Here is a 21,792-nt window from a genome sequence, read left to right as displayed (position 1 = left end):
ACCGCAATTCGCCATCGCGGCCGGGTATCACAATGTGATATAGCACACGCCTTCCGGTGTGAACGATGCGTTCGCCGCTGTCTGAATGCATGATTTTGCTGATGGTGGGTGGGTGGATAATTGACGGACGGATGGGTGGGCAGATGCATGATATGAAATTTAGGCTCTCCAAAAAAAACCTCTTTAAACTTTTCTCCCACGTAATAAACTATCCCCCCAATTGATGTCAACTTTTCTGGAAGAAAAGTGGGTTCATTACGAGAGTATATACTGCAGGTTAGGTTAGGTTTAACGTCACAAAGGAATTTATGATATGAGGGATGTCGTAGCAGACGGCTCCGGATAATTTCGACGACCTGAGCTTCTTTAGAGTGCACTGACATCGCACAGAAAATGGGGCTCTAGCATTTCGCATCCATCGAAATGCACAAAGACAAAAGGAGAATTGCTGTCCAATGATTTGTGTTCATCCTCTCCCACTCTTTTTTTGTACTTCTACCTGCCAGGTTGGATCAGTGGTTAAGGCGCTTGGATACTGGGCCGGAGGGCATGAGTTCAATTCCAACCACAGTGGTCACGCTTTGATAAATGTGAAATGGAAACGGCACCTGTGTGCTGTACAACATCAGTGCACGTTAAACAACTCCAGGTGGTTGAAATTAATCCATAGCCCCCCACTACGGCGTCCCTTTCAGCCCAGCTTTGGGATGTTAAAACCAAGCCGTTTTTTTTGCTTTTTGGAATATGTGGCAAAGGCAGACAATGCCCTTGCCAAACATTGCCACGCTTACCTTTTGCAGTGCACCTGGGGCACTAAGTTGTCAGCCACATGGTCCTCGAGAAAGTACTGATTCAGAGGATGGATCTTTCCAGGAATCCTGATGATGGGCGCACCATTGAAGTACTCAGAAAACTTCTCCACATTGATAGTGGCACTCATCAGGACCCTGTTAGGTGAAGCGAGAAAAATGTCTGTCTCCAAAAAGCACCGTAAAATTTCTTTAATTCAAAGTCATCGGGACCACACAAATATTCTAATTAAGAGGGTTTTCGATTTAACCAAGGACAGCCAAAAAATTCACAGGGACACCTAATTACATAATGTGTTGGCCAAGCTACAGTATTAGAAGCTGTTCATGCCTTTACTGGAGGTGACGTCATTTTCCTCCAGTTAGCTAGCAAAGTTTGAATGACGACACATTTTCTTTGCGATGATTTTTTTTCTAATGCCATTGCATTAAAACAGGACCCAGGCAAAATATTTTACTGCGGGAATGCATCATCCTTATTGGACAAACTTTGCAATTACATGAAGTAATTGGAGACATTGGTAACCTTACCCTCTAACCATGGCACACCACACAAGGAAACTGTGCAAGCCAGCGTGGCACACAGTCAGCCGGTCACCGACAAGGAACAAGAAAAAACTAGAATTCCGCTGTTATGTTCTTGGATGCTGCATTTTCCTGGCTGCTATGTCTTCGTGAGCCAGTCCTGTCCAAGCTTCCATAGAAATCCGTGCAACAGAAACTTGGCTGTTACATTGTAACTGTGGCAGCTTTCCCACATGCTACGTCACGAATGTCATTTCAAGGTAGTGGTTCATCCCGTGCCAGCATTCTGACAGCCAACAATCGGGGCGCACAGAATGGCAATGGAGCAAAAGAGGTACTCTATACTCAATAGCAGGTTGGCCGTCACCATGTTCGGCGACCTGCGGCATGTTGCACCTATGTCAATACCGAGCACACTTACAGTCAGCGTGAAGCTTGTCTTGACTGCTGGTGCAGCTTCATCACTATTGAGACACGAGCACAAACTAATGAAGGCGCGAAAACAAAACTATGCCACGACAAACGCCACCTTGGCAATGCTGTACTACGTGCAGTCATCTGCCTTTTCCCTGTCGCTAGCAGCTTAAAAATGCAATTTCTAGGTTCCAACAGAAAAGTATTGCGTAGGATTGAAGCGGCCGCCACAAAAACGACGCAGTAGAAGCACACAAGTGAATTAACTTTGCCCATACTCTGTGCCTGCACCCCAGATCTTCGAAATAACCATGTTGATGCAGTCCACCAGACCTAATTATTTGGTAAAATTTACAATAGAAATTACGCAGCTGCAATAATTCCTAGAATTATCTGGGATAGAATTACCTGGGAAAGAATTACCATGCCTCAAACCGAAACAGAAGCACTAGCACACCTAATTCAAATTTGGACTAGCCATGCTAAATCGACCGTCATTTTTTAAAATGTTTCTCTTATTTTGCTGACCTCCATACAGTAGGCACAGTGCACTGCACACTGCAGCATGTTTGGTTTTGCATCTGAACCTGGTCTCATCAGTGGCAGAGCAGCCACTGAACACGAAGTTAATGAAAGCAGTCACCGTCAGTTGTCTGTTTTCGTGTGACATGCCTGGATGGGGGGGTCTAAGACCCTAATTAGTATACGTTAATTTGCCAAATACATATTTCCTTCCGGGTGAAATATTTGAAATCTTATAGAATACCCAAAAGACGCATCCTATGATATACCTCAAAGTTAAGTCTCACCAAAGTATGTTAACAAATAAAAAAATTTAAGACTCTCATAACCCCTTAATTTAAAGCAGTACAAAAAAGTCAGAATGTGCAGAAAACTATCAACCCCTTTCTCTAAAGGTGCTTCGCAACTGAAATGTGAATTGGGGCTTTTTTTTGCATGAATTTAACCTTTCGATTTCAGCTGTGTCTAGAGAGTCCAAAAAAATCCATCAGTTACTGTAACAAGACACACGGTACCTGTTACTGCTCGCTGATTAATTGATTAGCTGTTGACTTTCTGCATGCATTGTGGATTATCAGGCAAACTGTCAGAAGTAACTAGGCCAGTGGAAATACCAGTTTTTTTCTAAGATTTTCTGTCCCTTAAAGTCTACCCAAATGTTGTAACCAAACACCGTGATTTGACTGCCCTAAAACTGTTGCGGTGTAGCCATTTTGAAGCAACTGCAACTAGGTTTCAGTTTCCACAGTTTTGGGGTATTTTTTCTGTTGGCAGCATGAGTACCATGGAAGCCAAGTCCAAGTGTATCCAAAAGTCAAAACTTCACCCTTTGTGTTAATTGGGATACCGTGCCTCCCGCGTTGTGGCGTCACGTTCTTTAAATGCAGCACCGTACACATCGCACATCAATCACTGCCCCGTGTAAGGCACCGGAGGGAGACCCATCTCCATGTGCTAGCTTACTGAGGTGGGTGCACTGTACCGCTTGCTTGGCGAATTTCACACTAAGAAGAGCAGCTGCGACAGCCGCAGTCAGCCCAGGCTCATCCCGCAAAGGACAAGAGAGCCGCGCATCCTCTGGTGCATGCTGCCGTGCCGGTTCCAGCATGTGCGCACTGAGGGTAGCGCAGGCTCAGGCAGCTGGCAGGTACAGCTCTTAAGCTCTGGGCACTGTGTGCATGCGCAGACTGGCTCTAGCACACGTGCAGGCGTGCAGGCATGCTATGCACATCCTTAGGAAGTGTTCATCGAGTTGGGCTATGGCAACGCGCATGATGCCATCTCAGAGGAAGTATGCTGAACTGAAACCACACCAAGCAAGGATTCCTAGAAACGTTACTCGCATGCATTAAATACTTGAAGAATTCAAGCACCAACATTCGGATCAAATCAAATATCGAATACTTTACTATTTTTGATAGAAATCTGAAATTACTGAATATTTGCTCATGCCTAGAAATAACCCCTTAGGCATTAATTATCGGGTGGGAGAAAATTTTCAAATTTTTCGAGAGAGCATATCAAGACTGTGCACTAAGATTTCCCAGCCTCTCGAACGTTTACGTATGCCTTATCTCTCAGTAAACAGACCACTACATATTAGGCATTTTAAGCACACATGCTTGTGCAGAACAAGCAGTCAGGTGCATTCACTGGAGTCATACCAGAGCTACCATAATACAAAGGGGCGTCCATCTTAAGGGGAGACACGGCTCTTCACAGCCGAAAAATAGAATAAAAAAATCGAATTTTTTATATTAACTTTTCGCTATCCTGAGATCTTTTCGCAGCTATCTACAAATTTTTTTTACAACACACCACCTCATTCGTGCGTTGTAGAATTCAAAATATGTGAATCCGTGCACTTAAATTGAAGTCAAATCGTACTAATCATTGAGTCCCCGCAGTTAGAGAAATATGCGCTCTGCTCGCAACATTTTGGCTTCGTTTGAAAGGCCGTGATTCAGGCTATTTCCATATTTCGGTTGGTGACAATAGGCAAACAATGGAAGAGGTAAACAAAGGTACAAAACTGTGCAAAACACGTACTGCTATTGGTCTCCAAAATCACGTGACCAAGATGCCGACATTTAGTTGGCTGGTGGCTTCAACCGCTTGCAACTCGGTGCGAGTTGGTCGCACTGCGCCGTTCCACTGTCACTGCTGAGCTTGGTTCATCAGTGTAAAATGAGGAATACACATTTCGAGATGAGCAACATCTTCAGCCTAAGAGGGAGCAAAAGATAGAGATCTGAAGCTGCTGGGTACACTGCATCATCACAACCTGTTATCTACGATCAGCAACCAGCTCAGCGCTCAGCACTACAGCGAGGAGTGAGCACAGATTCTCTCAAGAGATTCCTGCTGCATACAGGCAGCATAATCGTGAGTGTGCAGATGAGGAAGTGATACCTAAGGAGCTTTCGTTGATAGCCAGCAAGGGCACGATAGATCGAGCCTTACAGCAATGCTAGTGGTGTGACGGCAGTGGAGGTCACAAACCGACGTCCCACAACGTGCGGAATCTCAAAGCTTGACGAAATATACTTTGTTCTCAAACTTTTGAGGTGCAAGACAAGCAAAGAGCACAATTAATTACTTAGGGGTTGATTGCAATCACAGCATTGTTGTGCGATACACACATGCACACCTCTACTTTGGCAACAACTTCTGGGAAGTCATGATGCAAAGGCATTCATCTCTGGTACCAGCCTCCAGATCATGCCATTTCTTCTCCGGCAATTTCCTTGTTGCAAGCACTATTATGTCGAGCAGAAATGGTGGTACGCCCACCCCAGAAACAGCCAGAGCTCATTTCAGTGATTTTTAGTTGGCCTTGGTGGCACAAAAATATGCCAAAAATGTCTTTCCCCAATTTCACACAGCTGCCTTTCTGACACAATCAGAATTTTAGAGGAGCAATATCTCCAGTTCTATAACAGCTATTACTATAATTCTATTTGTGAAAGAAAGATAAATGCACAGGCTCTGCAGTAATACTAACTTTAGACCACTAGATCATCAAGAAAATGCTCAAAATATATAATTTTCACCAGCCCACAAAACAAGCTTACTTCAAGTTTGACCAGTTGAAACTTTCTTCCAAATCGTCCTAGGACGCTCAAATATGCCTTACTGCACTCCTAATGACCCTAGATTATTTATAAATAGAAATGTTCTTCGTAAAATCTCATGTTTGTTAACCAAGCTTCCACCAAAGAAAGACATGCTTTCCTTGATCTATGTACAAGTGACTGCTGCAGGAGAAAAACAATTGCAGTTTCGGAATCAGCACATGAAAATGCATGGACAGTAAAAATTTGGTGTAAATTTGTCCATAAATTAAAAGAAAAATGTGTCTAAGAGAGGTGCCCCCTTTAAAAACGATTTTCCGCATTCAACTGGTACACCTGGCTCGAGATGCTTCTAGGCAAAGTTTTCCAGATTTAAAGGTGCCCTGCAACGTAAATCAAGCATGAGGTCTTCATCCTCTGTTAGCAAAATAAAAGACACTGTGACGCCTGAACGCACAAAGAGATCAGATATGCACATATCGAGCCAATGGTGTCACAACGTAGTGGCGATTTTTGGCCGCAGTAATCCAGATTGGGCACTGTCTTTCTGACCGGCTGGGCATCCAGTTTGAACCTAGTTGCTTTATACTCGCAAAATGGATCCAAAATATTATGTCTCCGAGTGCTGCAAGGTTTTCACATGCCACAGAAACTTATTCTCAGTGAAAGCGAACAGAAACTGACAAGAATAACGATTAGGGAAACAGTTTCCATTTTGCTTCAAACTTCCTTGGAGACAAACACTGTTTTTCAAACCACTGTTTTTCAAGGCAGCAAAAAAAAAAAAGAAGGAAGAAAAGCCGGTGACACAACCTGCCCACAAATGTGAAGGGAGAAGCCGGACAGGAGGTGAGGTTGGAGAGGATGAGCTTCCTTTGTAGACTTAGTGACCTCTGTTATGTGCAAAGTCACACATGTATGCAAAACCACTAGATTAACAGTGAGAGCTACTGCAAAAGTTGCCACTGAACCCGACACAAACGATATTGCACCGTGTTCCAGCCAAAACAAGCGCCTGCACTCTGCAAAACATCACACAAAGAACCGCAGTCTTTCTAGTCCAAATAAATATGGCCACGCACACTTACCGCTAACATACCACCTCTCCGTAATCTGCTAGTTGCCGAAGCGCTGCCAGCACAAAGTCGTCCTGGCGAGTGTGGCTGCCCGCTGGCAGCCCAAAACCCAGAAAAAAAACGGCCGTGGCTTAGCTTGGTTAAGCCTGGTGGTTGCGAAGCAATAGTGTGTTATTCTCGGATCAGCTGGTAGTATGGCTGGTGGTAGTCTTGGGTTATGCTAGTGTTACGGCTTACAGTGAATCATCTAAGAGGAAGTCATCCGTCGAATCTATGTATGCCGACAAGCATTTCCCTCACCAGCGTGCCCATTACAAAATCTTCCAGTATCGATTGGCCGACGGTGCGGTAACACTCCATTTTCTCCACGTCGTAAGACATGCCCACTCAGTGCTTGCAGTAGCGTTCGTTAAAGTACGGTAGCGTTACGCCGTAATAAATGTTGGGGTTATTGTCCCCATCTAAAATGCGATACAGATTGTTGTACGTCTCCTCGTCGTCTTCACGATGCATTAGCGGTAGCTTGTATGTTTCGGCCACGTTGTAGATGGCCAAGTTGTCTGCATAACAACCCCATCGTTCGTCGGTCATCCTAAGTTTGCCCCACTTGTGCATCTGCGTGTCCGGCGTGTCGCTGGTTGCCCCGGGGTCCGGCGGAGCACCCATCTTGCGTCTTACAATGTCATTCTTGTAGCGCGGTACGCGCTCGTACGCGTCGCCTATAGAGACCTCATCCAGGTAGCAAAACGCGTTTTTATTGTTTTTGTTGAACATGGTTCGAGTAGACCGCTTTATGGGGTTGGGCGGCGTCTTTGACGGATCGGCGTAAGTTTGTCCCAATGCCACAACCGGTCACACACTGTACAGGCATAGCCGAACGGGTTGTTAGTAAAGCGTCTGTTGAATTCACGCGTTGCCGTCTCAAACTCCTTTACTCTTCTCGCATGTTCTTCACGTCGTTCTACTGCAATGTGTCCTTCGGGTTGAGTCGGGCCAGCCTTGGTGAGAGATTTCTCCTGTCTTTTCTTCGAACGCTCTTGTCTCTGCTGGGGTGTTTCTTCTACACACTGTTTGCTTCGCTTTTCATTTTCCTTCTCTCGAAACGCACGTTCCTTCTCGAGCCGCTGCTGCCACTGTTCCGGGGTTTCTTGGACACGCCTCTGCCGTTTAGTCGCGTTCCAGCGTTCTGAACTAGTAGAAGGAGACTCACTGTCGGGCAAACTCATAATTTCTTCCTTTGCTTGTGCTGTTTCCACAGAGGAGGTTGCACGTTGTCGCCGAGCTGCATACTGGGCACGCCGCTTAGAAAGTCGTTCTTCTTCCGTCTCCGTAGCTCGCTGATGCTTCCTCTTTGCATTCTGCCGAGCTGCCTTGTTCGTAGGCACCATCGTAACATCTGGCTGTATGACTGCCTTGGTGAGAGGAGCGGAGCTGTTTTATACAGCTGGTGTGACGTCACTCTGACCGTAGCGCCCCTGGTGAGAGGAGCGGGAGTTAGGCCGCCGTTGGTGGCTACCGCCTCGCCTCGCGACGGCGTGAGATGGGGCCCCGTTTTTACACAGCTGGTGTGACGTCACTCTAGGTCACATGGTATGACGTCACGCAGCGAGGTCACGCTAAAGGTCAATGGTGCCTACCACCGCCTCGCCACGGAACGGGCTGAAGTGCGACCTGAAGTAGTATTGCTTCGCAATAAAACAAACGCGTTCTGGGCAGCCACCAGAAGTGCACGGAGCAGCCCAAGAAAATCAAGCGCCTGGCTGCGCACTCTGACAGCCTGCAGGCAGCCTGTGGGCAGCCAGAGGTGGATAACTGAAGAGGCCCACTTAAGTGCATCCACATCTGTGGAGATCGGACCCCACACACAAGGGCTTGACAGTATTCAGGCTGTAGGGAATAAACGAGTGAAGAGACACCCACCCTAAGGTTGCGGTTCAGTTTCAGCACACCCTGGAGGAGCACCAGCAGGAAGTCGGTGCAGACGTCCCTTTCATGCACCTCATCCACAATGACGTGCGAGATGCCGCGCAGCTTTGGACTGCCCTTGAGGTGCTCCAGGAGGATGCCCACAGTGCAGAAGAGCAAGCCCCCATGGCTCAACAACAGCTGTTTGGAAATCCACACTTGGAAGCCCACCGTCTCGCCCAGCTGCAAGGCAATAAATGCACTGCACTTGTAGGGGATGGCTTTACTGGGTTTAACGTCCCAAAGTGACTCAGGCTATGAGGGACGCCATGGTTGAGGGCTCTGGAATACAATTTCGGCCACCTGGGATTCTTTAACGCGCACTGATATCACACGGTACACGGGCCTCTAGAATTTTGCCTCCATCGAAATGCGGCCACCGCGGCTGCCTTCACACCCGCACGTTTCAGGTCAACAGCCGAGCGCCATAACCACTGAGCTACCGCAGAGGAGAACTTGAAGGATATGTGACACCATGAAGTCAGGAGACAAAGTCGCCATTGCCGATTTCACAAACAGCTTCAATAAATAAAAATTTTATTTGACATAAACTGCACACAAAATGTTGAACAATTATCTTGAACCAAAGCCGGGCTGTCACGGCTGGTGACAGATCCAGTGCATAACTTTCACACTTTTACTAAACATTTGGATAAGCAAAAAATGATAAGATGTGGGGTTTAATGTCATGATGACACCTAAGCTGTGAGGGATACCGAAGTGGAAGGCTCCGAATTAACTTAGACCACCTCAGGTTCCTTAATGCACCTGATGTCACAAAAATTCTGTTTCATTAATAAAAATTAGGCTTGTGCAAATATTCAATATTTTCGGATAGTTTAACGAATAATGCGATATTCGATATTCGCTTCGATTCAACTTTTGTTATTCAGAAATTTAAAACTATTCGTCTCAAACAAATAGCCGCATGCGGCAGGGAGAAGGCATTTTCGGAAGTTTCGGTTTTTAATACAGTAATACTTTTCCCAATCCAATCCAATCCAAACCAAGCCAGCAAAGCTCAGAACAAAGGTATACCAAAAACGCATCTTGTCAGTGTGGCGGCATGTGGTGGTGTGGTCGATTACATTTAGTGGGCGACTCTGTCTCTGCCGCGGCGGCATTGGACCACTTCAGAAAGCACCATGTGGGACTTGCATGTGGCCAGCAATCCGATTTGGACCTTTTTGTAAAAATTCCACCGGGAACCGAAGCTCGATGTTTTAAATGCAAGGCAGTCCTGAAGACCACGACAAGTATGACAACAACCCTAGCAACGCATTTAAAGAGGCACCCGGACTTGCACAAGGACTACCAAGAGAAGTGGGATGCACACGAAGGCCTTCCAAGCTCAGGGGGGCAAGCAAGGCAAGTGGTCAACAACCATCCACAGCCAGCTGTTTCAAGCCGAAAATGAAGGCGTTGGCCCCAAAAGCCCAACAGATGACGAAAATGATAGCTCGCTTCGTAGCTCATGGTATGCACCCCTACAACATTGTCGAAGAACTGGGTTTCCTCGACATGATGAAGTTCACAATGCCGGATTATGGCGTGCCATCTCAGACAATGTTCTCGAGAGCGATTAATCCTGACTTCTACGCATCAAGCAAAGAGAAGGTGAAAAAGAAGCTCGGGGACATTTTTGTAAGCGGAGTGGAGTCACTTTCAATCACAGCTGATGGCTGGACATCGTGGGCAACTGACAGCTACGTTTGTGTAACTTGTCACGTCATGGACAGGGACTTCATGCAACACGTGCATGCATTGGCTTGCATAGAGATGACGAACTCTCACACTGCAGAAAACCTGGAGCTATTTAGCACAGGTGTCATCGAGGAGTCGGAACTTCTGGCCCACGATATTGTGACAATCTTCGTCGTTACAGATAATGAAAGGAACTTTACTTCTGCAGTAGCGCGGCCATCCTGGAGTGGCGTGCAGTGTTTTGGACACACCCTTCAGATGTGTGTCAGTGATGGCAAAAGAGAAGTGTCGGGGTTCTTGGAGTTCTGTGCTAAGGCCAGAGCAATTGTGGCTAGATACAAACGAAGTCCCAAGGTCCGAGGACGGCTTCAGGAAATTCAGAGAAACATGCAGCTGGACCCTCTCGAGGTTATACAAGACGTCCCGACACGATGGAACAGTGAGCATGCCATGATGGCCAGACTCGTGAAGCTCCGTACAGTCATCACTGTAGAACTTTCAGAATCTGATGCAGTTCCAAACTTGAACGCAAGTGAGTGGAAGCTTATGAATGCAGCAGTGCACATCTTGAAGCCACTTGACCATGCCACAACTGAACTGTCAGGGGACAGATATCACACGCTGTCACAAGTCATTCCCATGTTGGAGTGTACCAAGGTGGTTCTAGCTGAACATGTTTCCGAAGGTGGTGAGGCAGCATTGCTTGCCTCAAGCCTTTGCGTAGCATCAAGACGAGGTTACCTGATATCAAGATGTCATGCCTTCATGCATTGTCAATGTTGGTCAATCCTAGATACAAAGATGTCAGTTATGCTGAACGACCTGCAAAGTAATGGGCGTTCACTCTACTCACAACGGTAGCAGAAGAGACTGTGCCAGTTGATCAACATGGTACAGCAGCAAGTGAGAACAGCACCTGCTCTGCAGACCAATCACGGGGATCTATGTGGAGTGCTTTTATACACTTCATCTTGCGTGCACATCATCAGTCAAGCCGTACAATCTGGAATGAGGTTGCTTGCCACTTGAAGGCCCACCATCTTTCCCGGTTCCAAGACCCCCTTGTGTGGAGGAAAAGCAAGGGCAGCCAACTTTACCCAACCCTGGTTGCAGCTGCCCGTAGGTACCATCCGATACCAGCGACCCAGACAAGAAGTGAAAGACTTTTTTTGACTGCAGGAGCCGTTGTAAGCTGCAGAAGGGAGCACCTCAAACACCAGCATGCGGAACAGCCAGTGTTTTTGCACGAAAATTTGTAGACTTTCGTAAATAATCAAGTTGTTTACTTTCCTTGAATAAATCCCAGACCTTAGCCCTTGGCCTGTTTTTTTAGTTGCTACTATTCGAAGTATTCGCTTCGAAATTATTAGAGAATAATTATTATTTGCTTCGAATTCACTTCGAACGAAAAAAGCACTATTTGCACAAGCCTACTAAAAATCTGATCCACTACTAAAAAAATTATTTTAGCTACAGACACAAATTTGTAGAAATGGAACAAAATGTTCGCATATTCTTTTAGTGAGGACACAAAATTGAATGTTCTTTTCAGCTTATATGAAATATTATTGCATAATTTAGCCCCGTCAAAAGATTTTAAGCGGTGCCAGTACGTGTTATACAACGAAATTGAGAAAAGTCTGCAATTTTTCGTTACACTGGCAGTTTTTCACTACTTGACGTTTTCGCACAGACTCGAAAGTGCAATGCGAAAAGAAAATGAAGATAAGAAATAAATTTAGGTGAAATCACCTAGGAAATGTTGAAGTAGACCCCCGTTACTCGAATTCATAAACATGGAGAACCATCTCACAATCGCAGTCGCCACTACTAGCTCTGCCGCGGCTCGCACGACGCTGTTACGAGTGGGGTGCAGAGTGGGAGAGACAGAGGAGTTGGCGACACCATGGGCCGGTAGGGCTGCCTGTGTTCGATGCATTTGACTTGACTGTCAGTCATGTTTTACTAGTTTTTACTGTTGTTCTTCGTCAATAGTCGTTACTGGTCCAAATCCAGGAAGCGTCCAGCACTTGTCCATGGCCATGTTCAAGATGGGTGTCATTCTTTGCGCCAAAGAAACGAACTGCATGCGAGGCCACAAGTTTTGGGATGGGTGATGCAGGTGTGGCTGCAGTGAGTTGAAATTTTCAGCTGTTCCCTGTGATGTTGTTACGCAGTTGTTTGTGAAGCGCGGGTTTTCACACGGGCGACGATGGTAGAACGACGTGCTGTGGGACCGCAGCAGCAATGACAATGGCAGCACTAGTGAGGACGATGGTGCAAGTGTGAACGAGTAGTTCAGTGACAAATACATTTTTGTTGTGGAATGTGGCCATGGGCACACATTATTTTTTTTCATGATGTGACATGGGGGAGGGGTCGACTTATATTCGAATTGACATACAATCGTGTAAATGCAGTAATGAACTTATACTGCATAGGCGAGATTTGACAGTGTTCAGATTGCATCCACATATGTGGACACACTTACAAAGCAGCTAAATAAAAGGGTTTGAGTTTGTTGGGTTTTACGGTACATAAACAACCAAGGCCATCATAAGCTAAGCACAAGCTAAAAAAGAGGGGTGGTGGATTGAAACATGCAAGGACTTAGGTTCTCGGGCAACACAAAAAGCAAGGAACAAATCGGTTCCCTGAAACCCAGTTTGAGAACCCCTGGTTTAAGGCCCCAAGATTCCACAGCTGAGGCCAGCAAGTTGATGTCACTTCTTCAGGGCCACCCTTCAGGCTCTTTTCTAGTGCAGCCCTGATAGCACCCCAAAAATGAACAGACCTAAACTTTACCTCAAAAGCTCACTTAGATTCCGTCAAACTCGCTTTTGAAAATTTCTGCGTCGGCACCTATCAGCAGTGTACCTTAAAATAATGAAGTGTTAGGCTAGTTGCTTATGCATATACATTACAGCACAAGACAACAAAGACGATACACTAGAAGACTGGACGAGCACTCATCCAGTCTTCCAGTCTGTCGTCTTTGTCTTGCACTATGACAGCATTGTACGATGCCAGTAAACGAAAAACCACCAACCTCTTCGCCTCGCTCCTGTGCCACCTGCTTTGCTATGCTGATGGCTGCCATCCTCCGCGGCTGGGTGACGACTACGTTGCAGGCAGAGCCCTCGCCTCTGCGGATGAACTCCTCAAGGATGAACTGGGGCCCTTGCATCATCTTTCCCGAGCCGGTCTCGCCATAGACCACCACCACTCGATAGCGCTCCATGTGAACAACGTTCTGCCTGCAGTACAAGCATGAATGTTAGATTCCGGAATGTAACATTCCCAATATAGGGGCAATTATCAGCAATGCCTGTACTATTACGTGTACCATTACCAACTTCACGACCACTCCCTCCCTCTTCAAGCGAGGCCGATTCCCAACGCTATGCCCATGGTTTAGCCACTGCCATTGGCAACGATACAAAGAACACAATGGTACCAGCAACTCTTGAACCTTCTTCCATGTTAGCACACAGTATTATAAAAAAATACCAGAACAAAATCTGGTGCTACCATCATCAGGATGAACGCTCGAAAAAACCTATATGCGGTTTTACGTGTGGGTTTTACTGAATAAATGAGTTGGAAGTCTCACCCATGTCTGCCTTATGGTGAGTGTCTCAAACTTGTAGTGCTTTTGAAATGATTACAAAGCTTGTGCCATGAACATTTACGATCTGCACTGAAACATTCAGAAGCAGAAGCAAACAACTCTGATGTAAGAGGGGAGGCAGGTTTTGGGAGTTAAATTTTTACTTTTCGACCAAGAGCAGTGAAATCTGGCATGCTTTTTGGAAAGTGCACTAAATGAATAAATACAAATTTTCCCTCATATATCATCAGTAGTTTTGACAATATAAATTTTTATGAGCTTCATTGAGATGCCAAACTTGCAGTAAGCCTGGCATGACAACGAAACATGGTAGGAGCCTGCAGTCACCCTCAAGTGTTACACAAGGATATGTTATACAGTGACGCTCTCCAAATAGCTTCAGTAGGCTGATTTTTTCTACACGAAAAGTTCTATCCCTGCTTCCATAATGCACTCATTATCACCATGCCAAAAGAGTGGCAGAGTGAAAAAATGGAGTAATTTATAAATGTAGGAATGTCACTGTTTTATGGCTTTTGGGAGTTTAACGTCCCAAAGTGCTTCAGGCTATGAGGGATGCCGTAGTGAAGGGCTCCGGAACTTTCGACCACCTGGGGTTCTTTAACATGCACCGACTTCGAACAGTTCACAGCCCTCTTCAATTTCGCCTCCATCGAAATTCATCCGCCGCGGCCGGGATCAAACCCGCGTCTTTCAGGTCAGTATAAAAAATTTAACAAGGAACACAATGCAACATACTACATGAAAATCCAAAGAAGCTATTTTCATGCTATGCTTTCTGCAAACAGGGCAGTCAGGGTCAAGAAAAAATTTTTGAGAAAACTGGTATTTTCCAAGGGTTTCAGCCAGTTTTTTGCTACCTCCGCTTACAAAAACGTTTTTTGAAGGCACTTCTGTGCTTTTTTTGGCTTTCTCGTGCTGTTTCGATTTTGGTTTCAACAGCCGAATGAGCACTGTGGCGTCAAAGTGTACTTACAGGTCACGTGAGAGATGGGAAACGCCCATATAATCGCTGTTTCCACATTCATTGTCATTCAGAATCTTGAGGAAGGCTGGCATCAACACAGCAGTAAATTAAAACGATAAAGCAGCGATTATATGGATGTTTTCCATGCCTCACATGACACAAAAGTACTCTGACGTCACAGCCATCGTTCGGTTGTTGAAACAGATACCGAAACAGCTAGACAGAAAAAATTCGATTATAAATTATTTAGTGGTCGTAGATGAGCGCCACATGGTGATTCATGCATAGTAGTGTCTTCTGCATCATTGCAGAGAAGGAAATATGCTAACAAAATTAGGTGTCTATACTCCTTTAAGAGGAGTTACGAGACGACGCAACTTGCGGCACGAGAGCTCAACTTCAAAAATTCTTTTTTCGCTCCAAACAAAAATTAACTCTATAAAAATTTCAGAAATGAAACCCAATAAACTGTTATACATAACCCGCTATTGCTTATATTTTTACTTGGACCACCTCACGGTGAAATTAACGAGCGTTTTTAACTCAAAACACTTTTTCAACTTCAGTATTTCTTTTACTTTCGATGTACGCAGTTCTATCACCTGCAACATTTGTTTAGGTACTAGACATCTAGACAATCTAAACGGCTATTTCCGAATTTCCATGAACAAGTTGATAAATAAAAAAAGACAAATGGTAGATTTTCATGCATCTTTTCGATTTTTTAAATATATTTCTGCCATATAAAGCTGCATAATCCAAATTTTATCGAAAACCAGAACTGTGCAAATATCAATAAAAAAAATTGTGAAGCATTCTCTAAAATTTGAATTTTTTGATAATTATATAGCAGTGCCTGGTTGCTCGCCTTTTTTAAATATTCAAACTGCCCTCACCTCATGAATAAATTTTTTCGGGCAAAAATATTTTAGGCTTTGATTACACACATTAGGATAAGTCTCCATCAATTTTTTTGAACAAATTGAAAGATGGTCAAGTGCAATGTCTGGAACTTTTAGCGTGGAATGACTCAGACCTAATGTACCTGACCTCGGCCATTGCTTTTTCGCGTGCTGGGAGAGTTGGAACAAGCCAAGAAGTTTGAATTCAGCGAATTTAAAAGAATGTGCAGTACGAATTAAGTGGCTTTAAAATGCATTGAAAATATAGCCAGTCAACCAAAACTTCCAAAGTTATCTGAATTCACCGAAAGTTCGAATTACCGCAAGTTTATTGTACTTCAACCTGTCCTCAATGTCCTTTGATGCGGCACAAATAAGGGCGCAACTGATAATCGCCACCAAGCGCCAGGTTTCTCACCTCTGCGGGAAAATGGGGAGAGCCTATTTGGCTTGCTGCATCGTGGACGAGTAATGGGAGGCCCCCTCAAGCCTGGACAAAAGCTCCCCGTCTCTTTGGGGCTGAAACTCGCTGGAAACCATGAGCAGCCGTCCGGTCATGATGTCATACACGACACGGTGTCAACTTGCGCGAGTGGCTTCGGTCTCTACGCTGCAGTCTTGTTCTCTCGCATCATCTGGAAGGTGCACTGCATTTTACCGACCGTCTGAGGAAAAGAAGAAAAAGTGACCTTTCACAAATAAATTAACGACTTGGAGAGAAAAGAATGGTTACACATGAATTATGAGCATAAAAGACCACATGGTATGATTAAATCACTAAAGGATCCATGACCAACTTTGTTGCAGCCTTCCTTTTATCAGCACAAAATGCAATTCTGGTTGCACGTTTGCAGAGTTGCTAGACTATGTTAAATATCTGTAACATGTAGCAGCCCAGAATTTCAGTACTTTCAAGTGAACAAACTATGCAAAGATTTGCCATTAATGTGAACTTATTGTTACACAGTACCAATACACCATTCACTACTAGATAATGCACAGAAACCAATAATTGATTGCACTTCACCACTATTTTGACATGCTGCAGTTATTCGCATAGTGCAGCATGCAGTACTTTTGTGACACAAACATGCACTGCTCCAGTTTTAGACATTTTCTCGTCTTTGTCTCTAATGGTTGAGGTATGAGTGTAGGATATATAACACAGCAGATCCGAAGCAAAAGAAAATGCCACCCGGAAGAAAATGCCGCCAGGGGCAGCAGCACTGTCTATCCACCTTATCCAGGAGACCAGGATAGGGCGGTCACAGGTGGAACAGGACAACGCTAATTGTAAAGCAGCTGGGAAAGGGCTTTGTAGTGCAGTGGATGTGATTGGGTTGTTGCTGATGACGATGACGACATTGCTGATGATGACAACTAAAAGCTTAGGATCATGACTTTAAAACATTTTAAATTTATGTGTGCGACCACTGGAAGAGGCCCCTAAGAATTAGGCTTCCTCTACCTTGAAGGAAGACATGAATATGCACGGAAGCTATGTACATGACGCTGTCTACTCAGTTGTGTACGCTGCAACAAGCTCATTGTAACAGGCCAGAATGAAGCCCTTAGACAAGGTTCACCATGACAGTAGCTAGCCCAAGCAAGCACGGACAAGACACGGTCCTGTGACATTGCTGTGATAGTATAATAAAAACAAGTGCCTCAGATAAACTATCTGAAATAAACGTCACTTACAGGAGATTTTTGAATAATGGAAAGTTACTTCTGGAAGCATCTAGGAGCACACACAAAACCTTGCTGTCAGCACGGTGACCCAGTTTAGAGCCCGACGGGACGACATTGTCTCCTAATCCTTCCTGACAATTATCCACGCTTCCAAATTTACCTTACGTAGCCCTTCCTGTTAGTCGACAGTAAAACTGAGCTGAAAAGCATCATAAGTGCTGTGCCATACAACAAAGTCCACTTGTTGTACCGTTTACACAGTAACATAGACATGTGACAGCCCACCGGCCTGCCCTTGCGTATCAAGAAGCTTAAGGTCACTCTAAACTTCAGGCACCCTTGATACCTCCTGCTGGCTTCAAAAATGCATAATTAAAAACAAAAACAAATGCCCAGCATGACAAGGATAACACCAAGCACTGGAAGCATAGCATGAAGACTCGCAATCAAAAGTACAAAAGAACTTCATGGCCTCTCCTTACAAAGGTATTGCTGCAGCCAGACTAGTTATCAGAGGGAAGAAAAAATAGAAGCATGCAAACTACAGCTGGCTGCATAAGCTAGTAGATGAAGACAGATTGGGGAAAAGGAGCCTGATTTCTCAAGCATGTGGGCTTGAAAGGAAGCATAGGAGTCTGCTGTTGTTTGCCCGACAAATGCTGCAAAAATATAACTTGAACAAACTTCCCAAACAAATGGGCTTTTGAATACACTTTGTCAAGCACCATTAATCCAAACGAGTTTTAGTGAAACAAATTCAAACACATGGTTCAGTTCAATGAAATAGAGAACACTGAAGAACTGCTTGGGGCTTGAGATTTTACTCCGGTTCATAAAGCACTCAACGTTCAATTCAGGTGAGCCAGCTGTCCTTTAAGCAAACATTTCCTTAAAGCACCCTGAGGTTTCTTTAAGCGGCATTTGACAGTACACATCATGCCTAAGAATTCCAGACTTCATACAAAGTTTTCAAAAACGGTTTTCTTCTTTCTCAGAACTCCAGCAGCCAGCAAGCTTTCCCTGAGAAAAGTTGAATGGAGGCTAAATGGTGTCGCATTTTACGTTTAAGGGGGGGATACTGCTCTTAAAGAAAAAATTTTTCATTTCTGCACCTAAATTAATCAAAATGCACACCCTTGACTAGTCTCTTGTGCTGATTCAAAAAATATGACTGCTTTTATGATAGGTAGATTAGTTCTTAAAATACGTTTAATTAACACCCTACCATTAACAGGAACAATGAAAAGAAAACGCACACCATAAAGGGTCACAAATGGTGCTTGGTTACTCTAGAAAAAAAAGAAGATGCAATGCTGGAAACAGTTTTTTTCTTATCATCATAGGTGGTTTTAAAAGACATTGAAACTCAAGGTACAAATAGTGCCTAAAGTGCAATCAATTACAGCAAATTAAAAAAATTTCTGAACCTTAATTAAAAATTCTGCTCCCAACACGTCGCGTCGTCTGCACACCTACTGCATGCTAAAAGAATTATGTTCCTATCTGCCATAGATGCTCATATATGCTAGTTAGGAATTCATTTTGAGAAAAACAAAGTGCCATTTCTGGCAAAATAATCGAAAATTCGGACGCCTGATTTTTGGGACAGGCTTGACTAGTCGGACTTTTTCGCGGCACCGTGACATGGCCCATAGCCAAAGTGCAAGAGCACTTAAAATTTTTGACGCATCGCAACTGACTGCTCGATTTTTCGGACCTCATTAGCACTCGGCAGAAATATCCAAGTAAGACTTTCTGACGGGCTAGTTGGTAAATATTCATTTTTGGAGGCTGTGCGCTAATAAAAGACGTTCACAGGAGAAAGGAGACAACAGGAAAGAAGCGCAACTTCCAACTTTAATGACAAAAAAAGAAGCCAGGTGCACTTATATACCACCTGTTATCCAGAGATCCAAGCTGCCATATCCAATCTGCCCTACACCAAGCTGCCATACACCATAAAAACCCGCATGTAATACGAGGTTTATTTCCCATAATTAGCATCCTAAATTTCTGCCTCGTACTATTTGCGGATCCAAACAAAAATTTTCGAAGTTGCTGGAAGTTTTTGGCTGCGTTCCAATACTCCCAAGTAGACGGCTACTTAGACGTCTAGCCGGACAGCCGCCATCTTGGAACGCGTTCCATTTCTCGGCGAAGCAGTCTTATAAGACTGCTTCGCCGAAGTCCACATCGATGCAGGCTAACTTGCTGTCTAAAGATGGCGGAGCTGCAGTACGCAGATGAGCGAGTCGTGCTCTTGCGGGCGTCGGACTGTACACGGAGTATAGGAAAGGAAAAATGTGAGTCATTCCATTATGTTATTTGGTATGCAAACTAGCGGCTAATTAATCTTCGTGGACGTGCGATTCCTAACAGTGAATCACGCAGGAGAAAATCGTGCAGTCGAGAGCTTTGCTACAGCAGCGGACGCTGTAGGTCTTTTTACGTGATCCGGCATCTCACGATGTCGGATCTTAATTAGCACCTTGATTTTAGAGAATACTTGTCGCTGTCGTTGGTTTCCTCGACGGGCGTTAAGACGGCTGGCGTGACGGTTAACAAATGTGTTCTTCTGTTGCTGTATTAGTTGCATCAACTAGCTCTTTCGCGTGCATTCTTTTTTATCTCTACACTCAGAGAACAAAAACACCGGCATGTTGCGAATTTATTTTAGTCTTTGCAGGATTAAAGATAGCTGCTGTATTTAGGTCTCTCGCTGTCACCGAGTGCCACGTACGGCAGACAGCAGGTTTAATGTCACGTATGTGTTTTCCTGTTGCAGTGTATATTAGCCGTATCGCATTTCGCGCACATTGATTAGTCTTTCGTATTCTTTCTTATCTTTACAGGACCGTCTGGACGAGCACATTCGAGGAGCATGTACAGTTTAGCATCAATAATAAAAGAATAATCGCGTATCTCTTTAGCGTCGTCTTTGGAGAGCGGCCCCGTCTGCTACAAGTAGACTGACCGATTGGCACATCCACCAGTCCGGTTTACGCGCAAAGTCATTGCAGAAGAAATGTGTAAACTTGTTGAAAACACGTTTTTAATTATCGTTATTGCTCAGTTTGTGAAAAATAGTAGTACAATTGTTCATAAGCTTTAGTTACATTATTATGCCGCGAGGCGGCGCGAGCAGTAGACAAGTTCCAATACATGGACATGTAGACTGCTTCCTAGACGTCACACTAGACGTCTTGTTAGACGTCTAGAGTATTGGAACGCAGCCTTTGATTTCGTTATTGCGGCGTGGCTACGGCTTGGCTTTGCTGTTGGTATGTGGCTATGGCTTGGCTACATTACTCTCTACAAACGACATCACGATGTCGTTTTTTTGTTGCTGATCCATTGGGTGTGCCGGGGGGTTGTGGTGTGCCGTGTGCCTGTTGACAATGCACATGCTCGCATGTAAGCCACACTCGTGAAGTGGATGTTTTTTTGGGAGCAAGATGTCAGGGTCTCGAAAACAGTACTCGGCTGCTTTCAAGTGAAGTGGTTTTAGCTGCGGAGAACATTGGCAACAGTGCAGCCGAGAGGCAGTTTGGTGTCACTGAGGGAAGCATTCGTGGATGGCAACGACAGAAAGAAGCCCTTTTCGAGTGCAGCGGAACACGGCAAAGCTGTGAAAATGTATTGTGGATGCATGGGAGGCCATCCCAGATCTTGTACGTTGTTCTTTTAAGAAGTGCGGCATCTCGAACGCCCTGGATGGCACGGGAGATGAGTACATTTGGGATGATTTGTCGCACAAAGAAATGTCTGAAGAAAGCGCTGCTGAAGATGAATGTGATTGAAGTGCGGGATGCGATTTGAATTAATGGCTTTTCTGAGCTTATGTCACTCGTATTACACGCGGGTAAAACATTTTTTCCATTTCGCGTCTCTAAAACTTCACCTCGCATTATATTCAGGTTCGTATTATATTCAGGTTTTTACGGTAATGTGTACAGTGGAATCTCATTCATTCAAACTGCAGGAGAGACCGAAAGTTTGATCAAACAAAACGTTATTCATGCTTAAAGGGAGCCTCTTAGCTTGAGATGCTGGACTTCTGCGCGAGTAGGCACACTGCGCCCACGTGGTTTCGAATTCGTACTGTTCTTGAATGACTTCCGCCGAACGAAGTTGAACAGCAGTCAAAGCTCGCAGAACTCATCTGTGCCGAGACTTTCGTCTCGAATATGAGAAGAGGTAGCAGCGAAGCGCGTGGGAGGCATACGGCTTCACGGAAACGGCGAGCATGGGAGGAGATGGTGGTGCATTTCAAAGCGAGGCAAGCATATCCACGGCAAAACGCACCGCAACTCTGAGTCTTCTATTGTAAAACAGTAAACAGCTGGCGTTTCGATGACAGGCAAAATGCCTCTCATTATAAGCAAGCCACCGCAGAGTGCACACCGCCGGATACGATGTTGATTTTGGCTCTAGTCGCTAGGCTTAATGACGAAGGCCAACGCCGACAGAGCACTTGCTCCAGCCATTTCTCAGTTCTTATTGTTTCGCCA

General features: G+C 44.8%; 1 protein-coding gene across 1 annotated transcript in view; it reads right to left on the bottom strand.

Annotated features, from left to right (window-relative positions):
• Nucleotides 1-8,043: 8,043 nt before the first annotated feature.
• The window catches only part of LOC144108426 (ATP-dependent RNA helicase DHX30-like), a 187,877-nt gene continuing 174,128 nt past the window's right edge, over nt 8,044-21,792 (bottom strand). The window contains exons 5-6 of the mRNA XM_077641667.1: nt 13,139-13,346; nt 8,044-8,568 (exon numbers count right to left, since the gene is read on the bottom strand). Coding sequence (XP_077497793.1) covers nt 8,044-8,568; nt 13,139-13,330 — 717 coding nt within the window. The 5' untranslated portion in view covers nt 13,331-13,346. The remainder of the gene's footprint in view (nt 8,569-13,138; nt 13,347-21,792) is intronic.

This window comes from Amblyomma americanum, chromosome 10 (genome assembly GCF_052857255.1).
Source record: "Amblyomma americanum isolate KBUSLIRL-KWMA chromosome 10, ASM5285725v1, whole genome shotgun sequence".
Lineage (NCBI taxonomy): Eukaryota > Metazoa > Arthropoda > Arachnida > Ixodida > Ixodidae > Amblyomma > Amblyomma americanum.
Note: the sequence above shows the minus strand (reverse complement) of the source record. Positions and strands in the feature narration are given on the sequence as shown.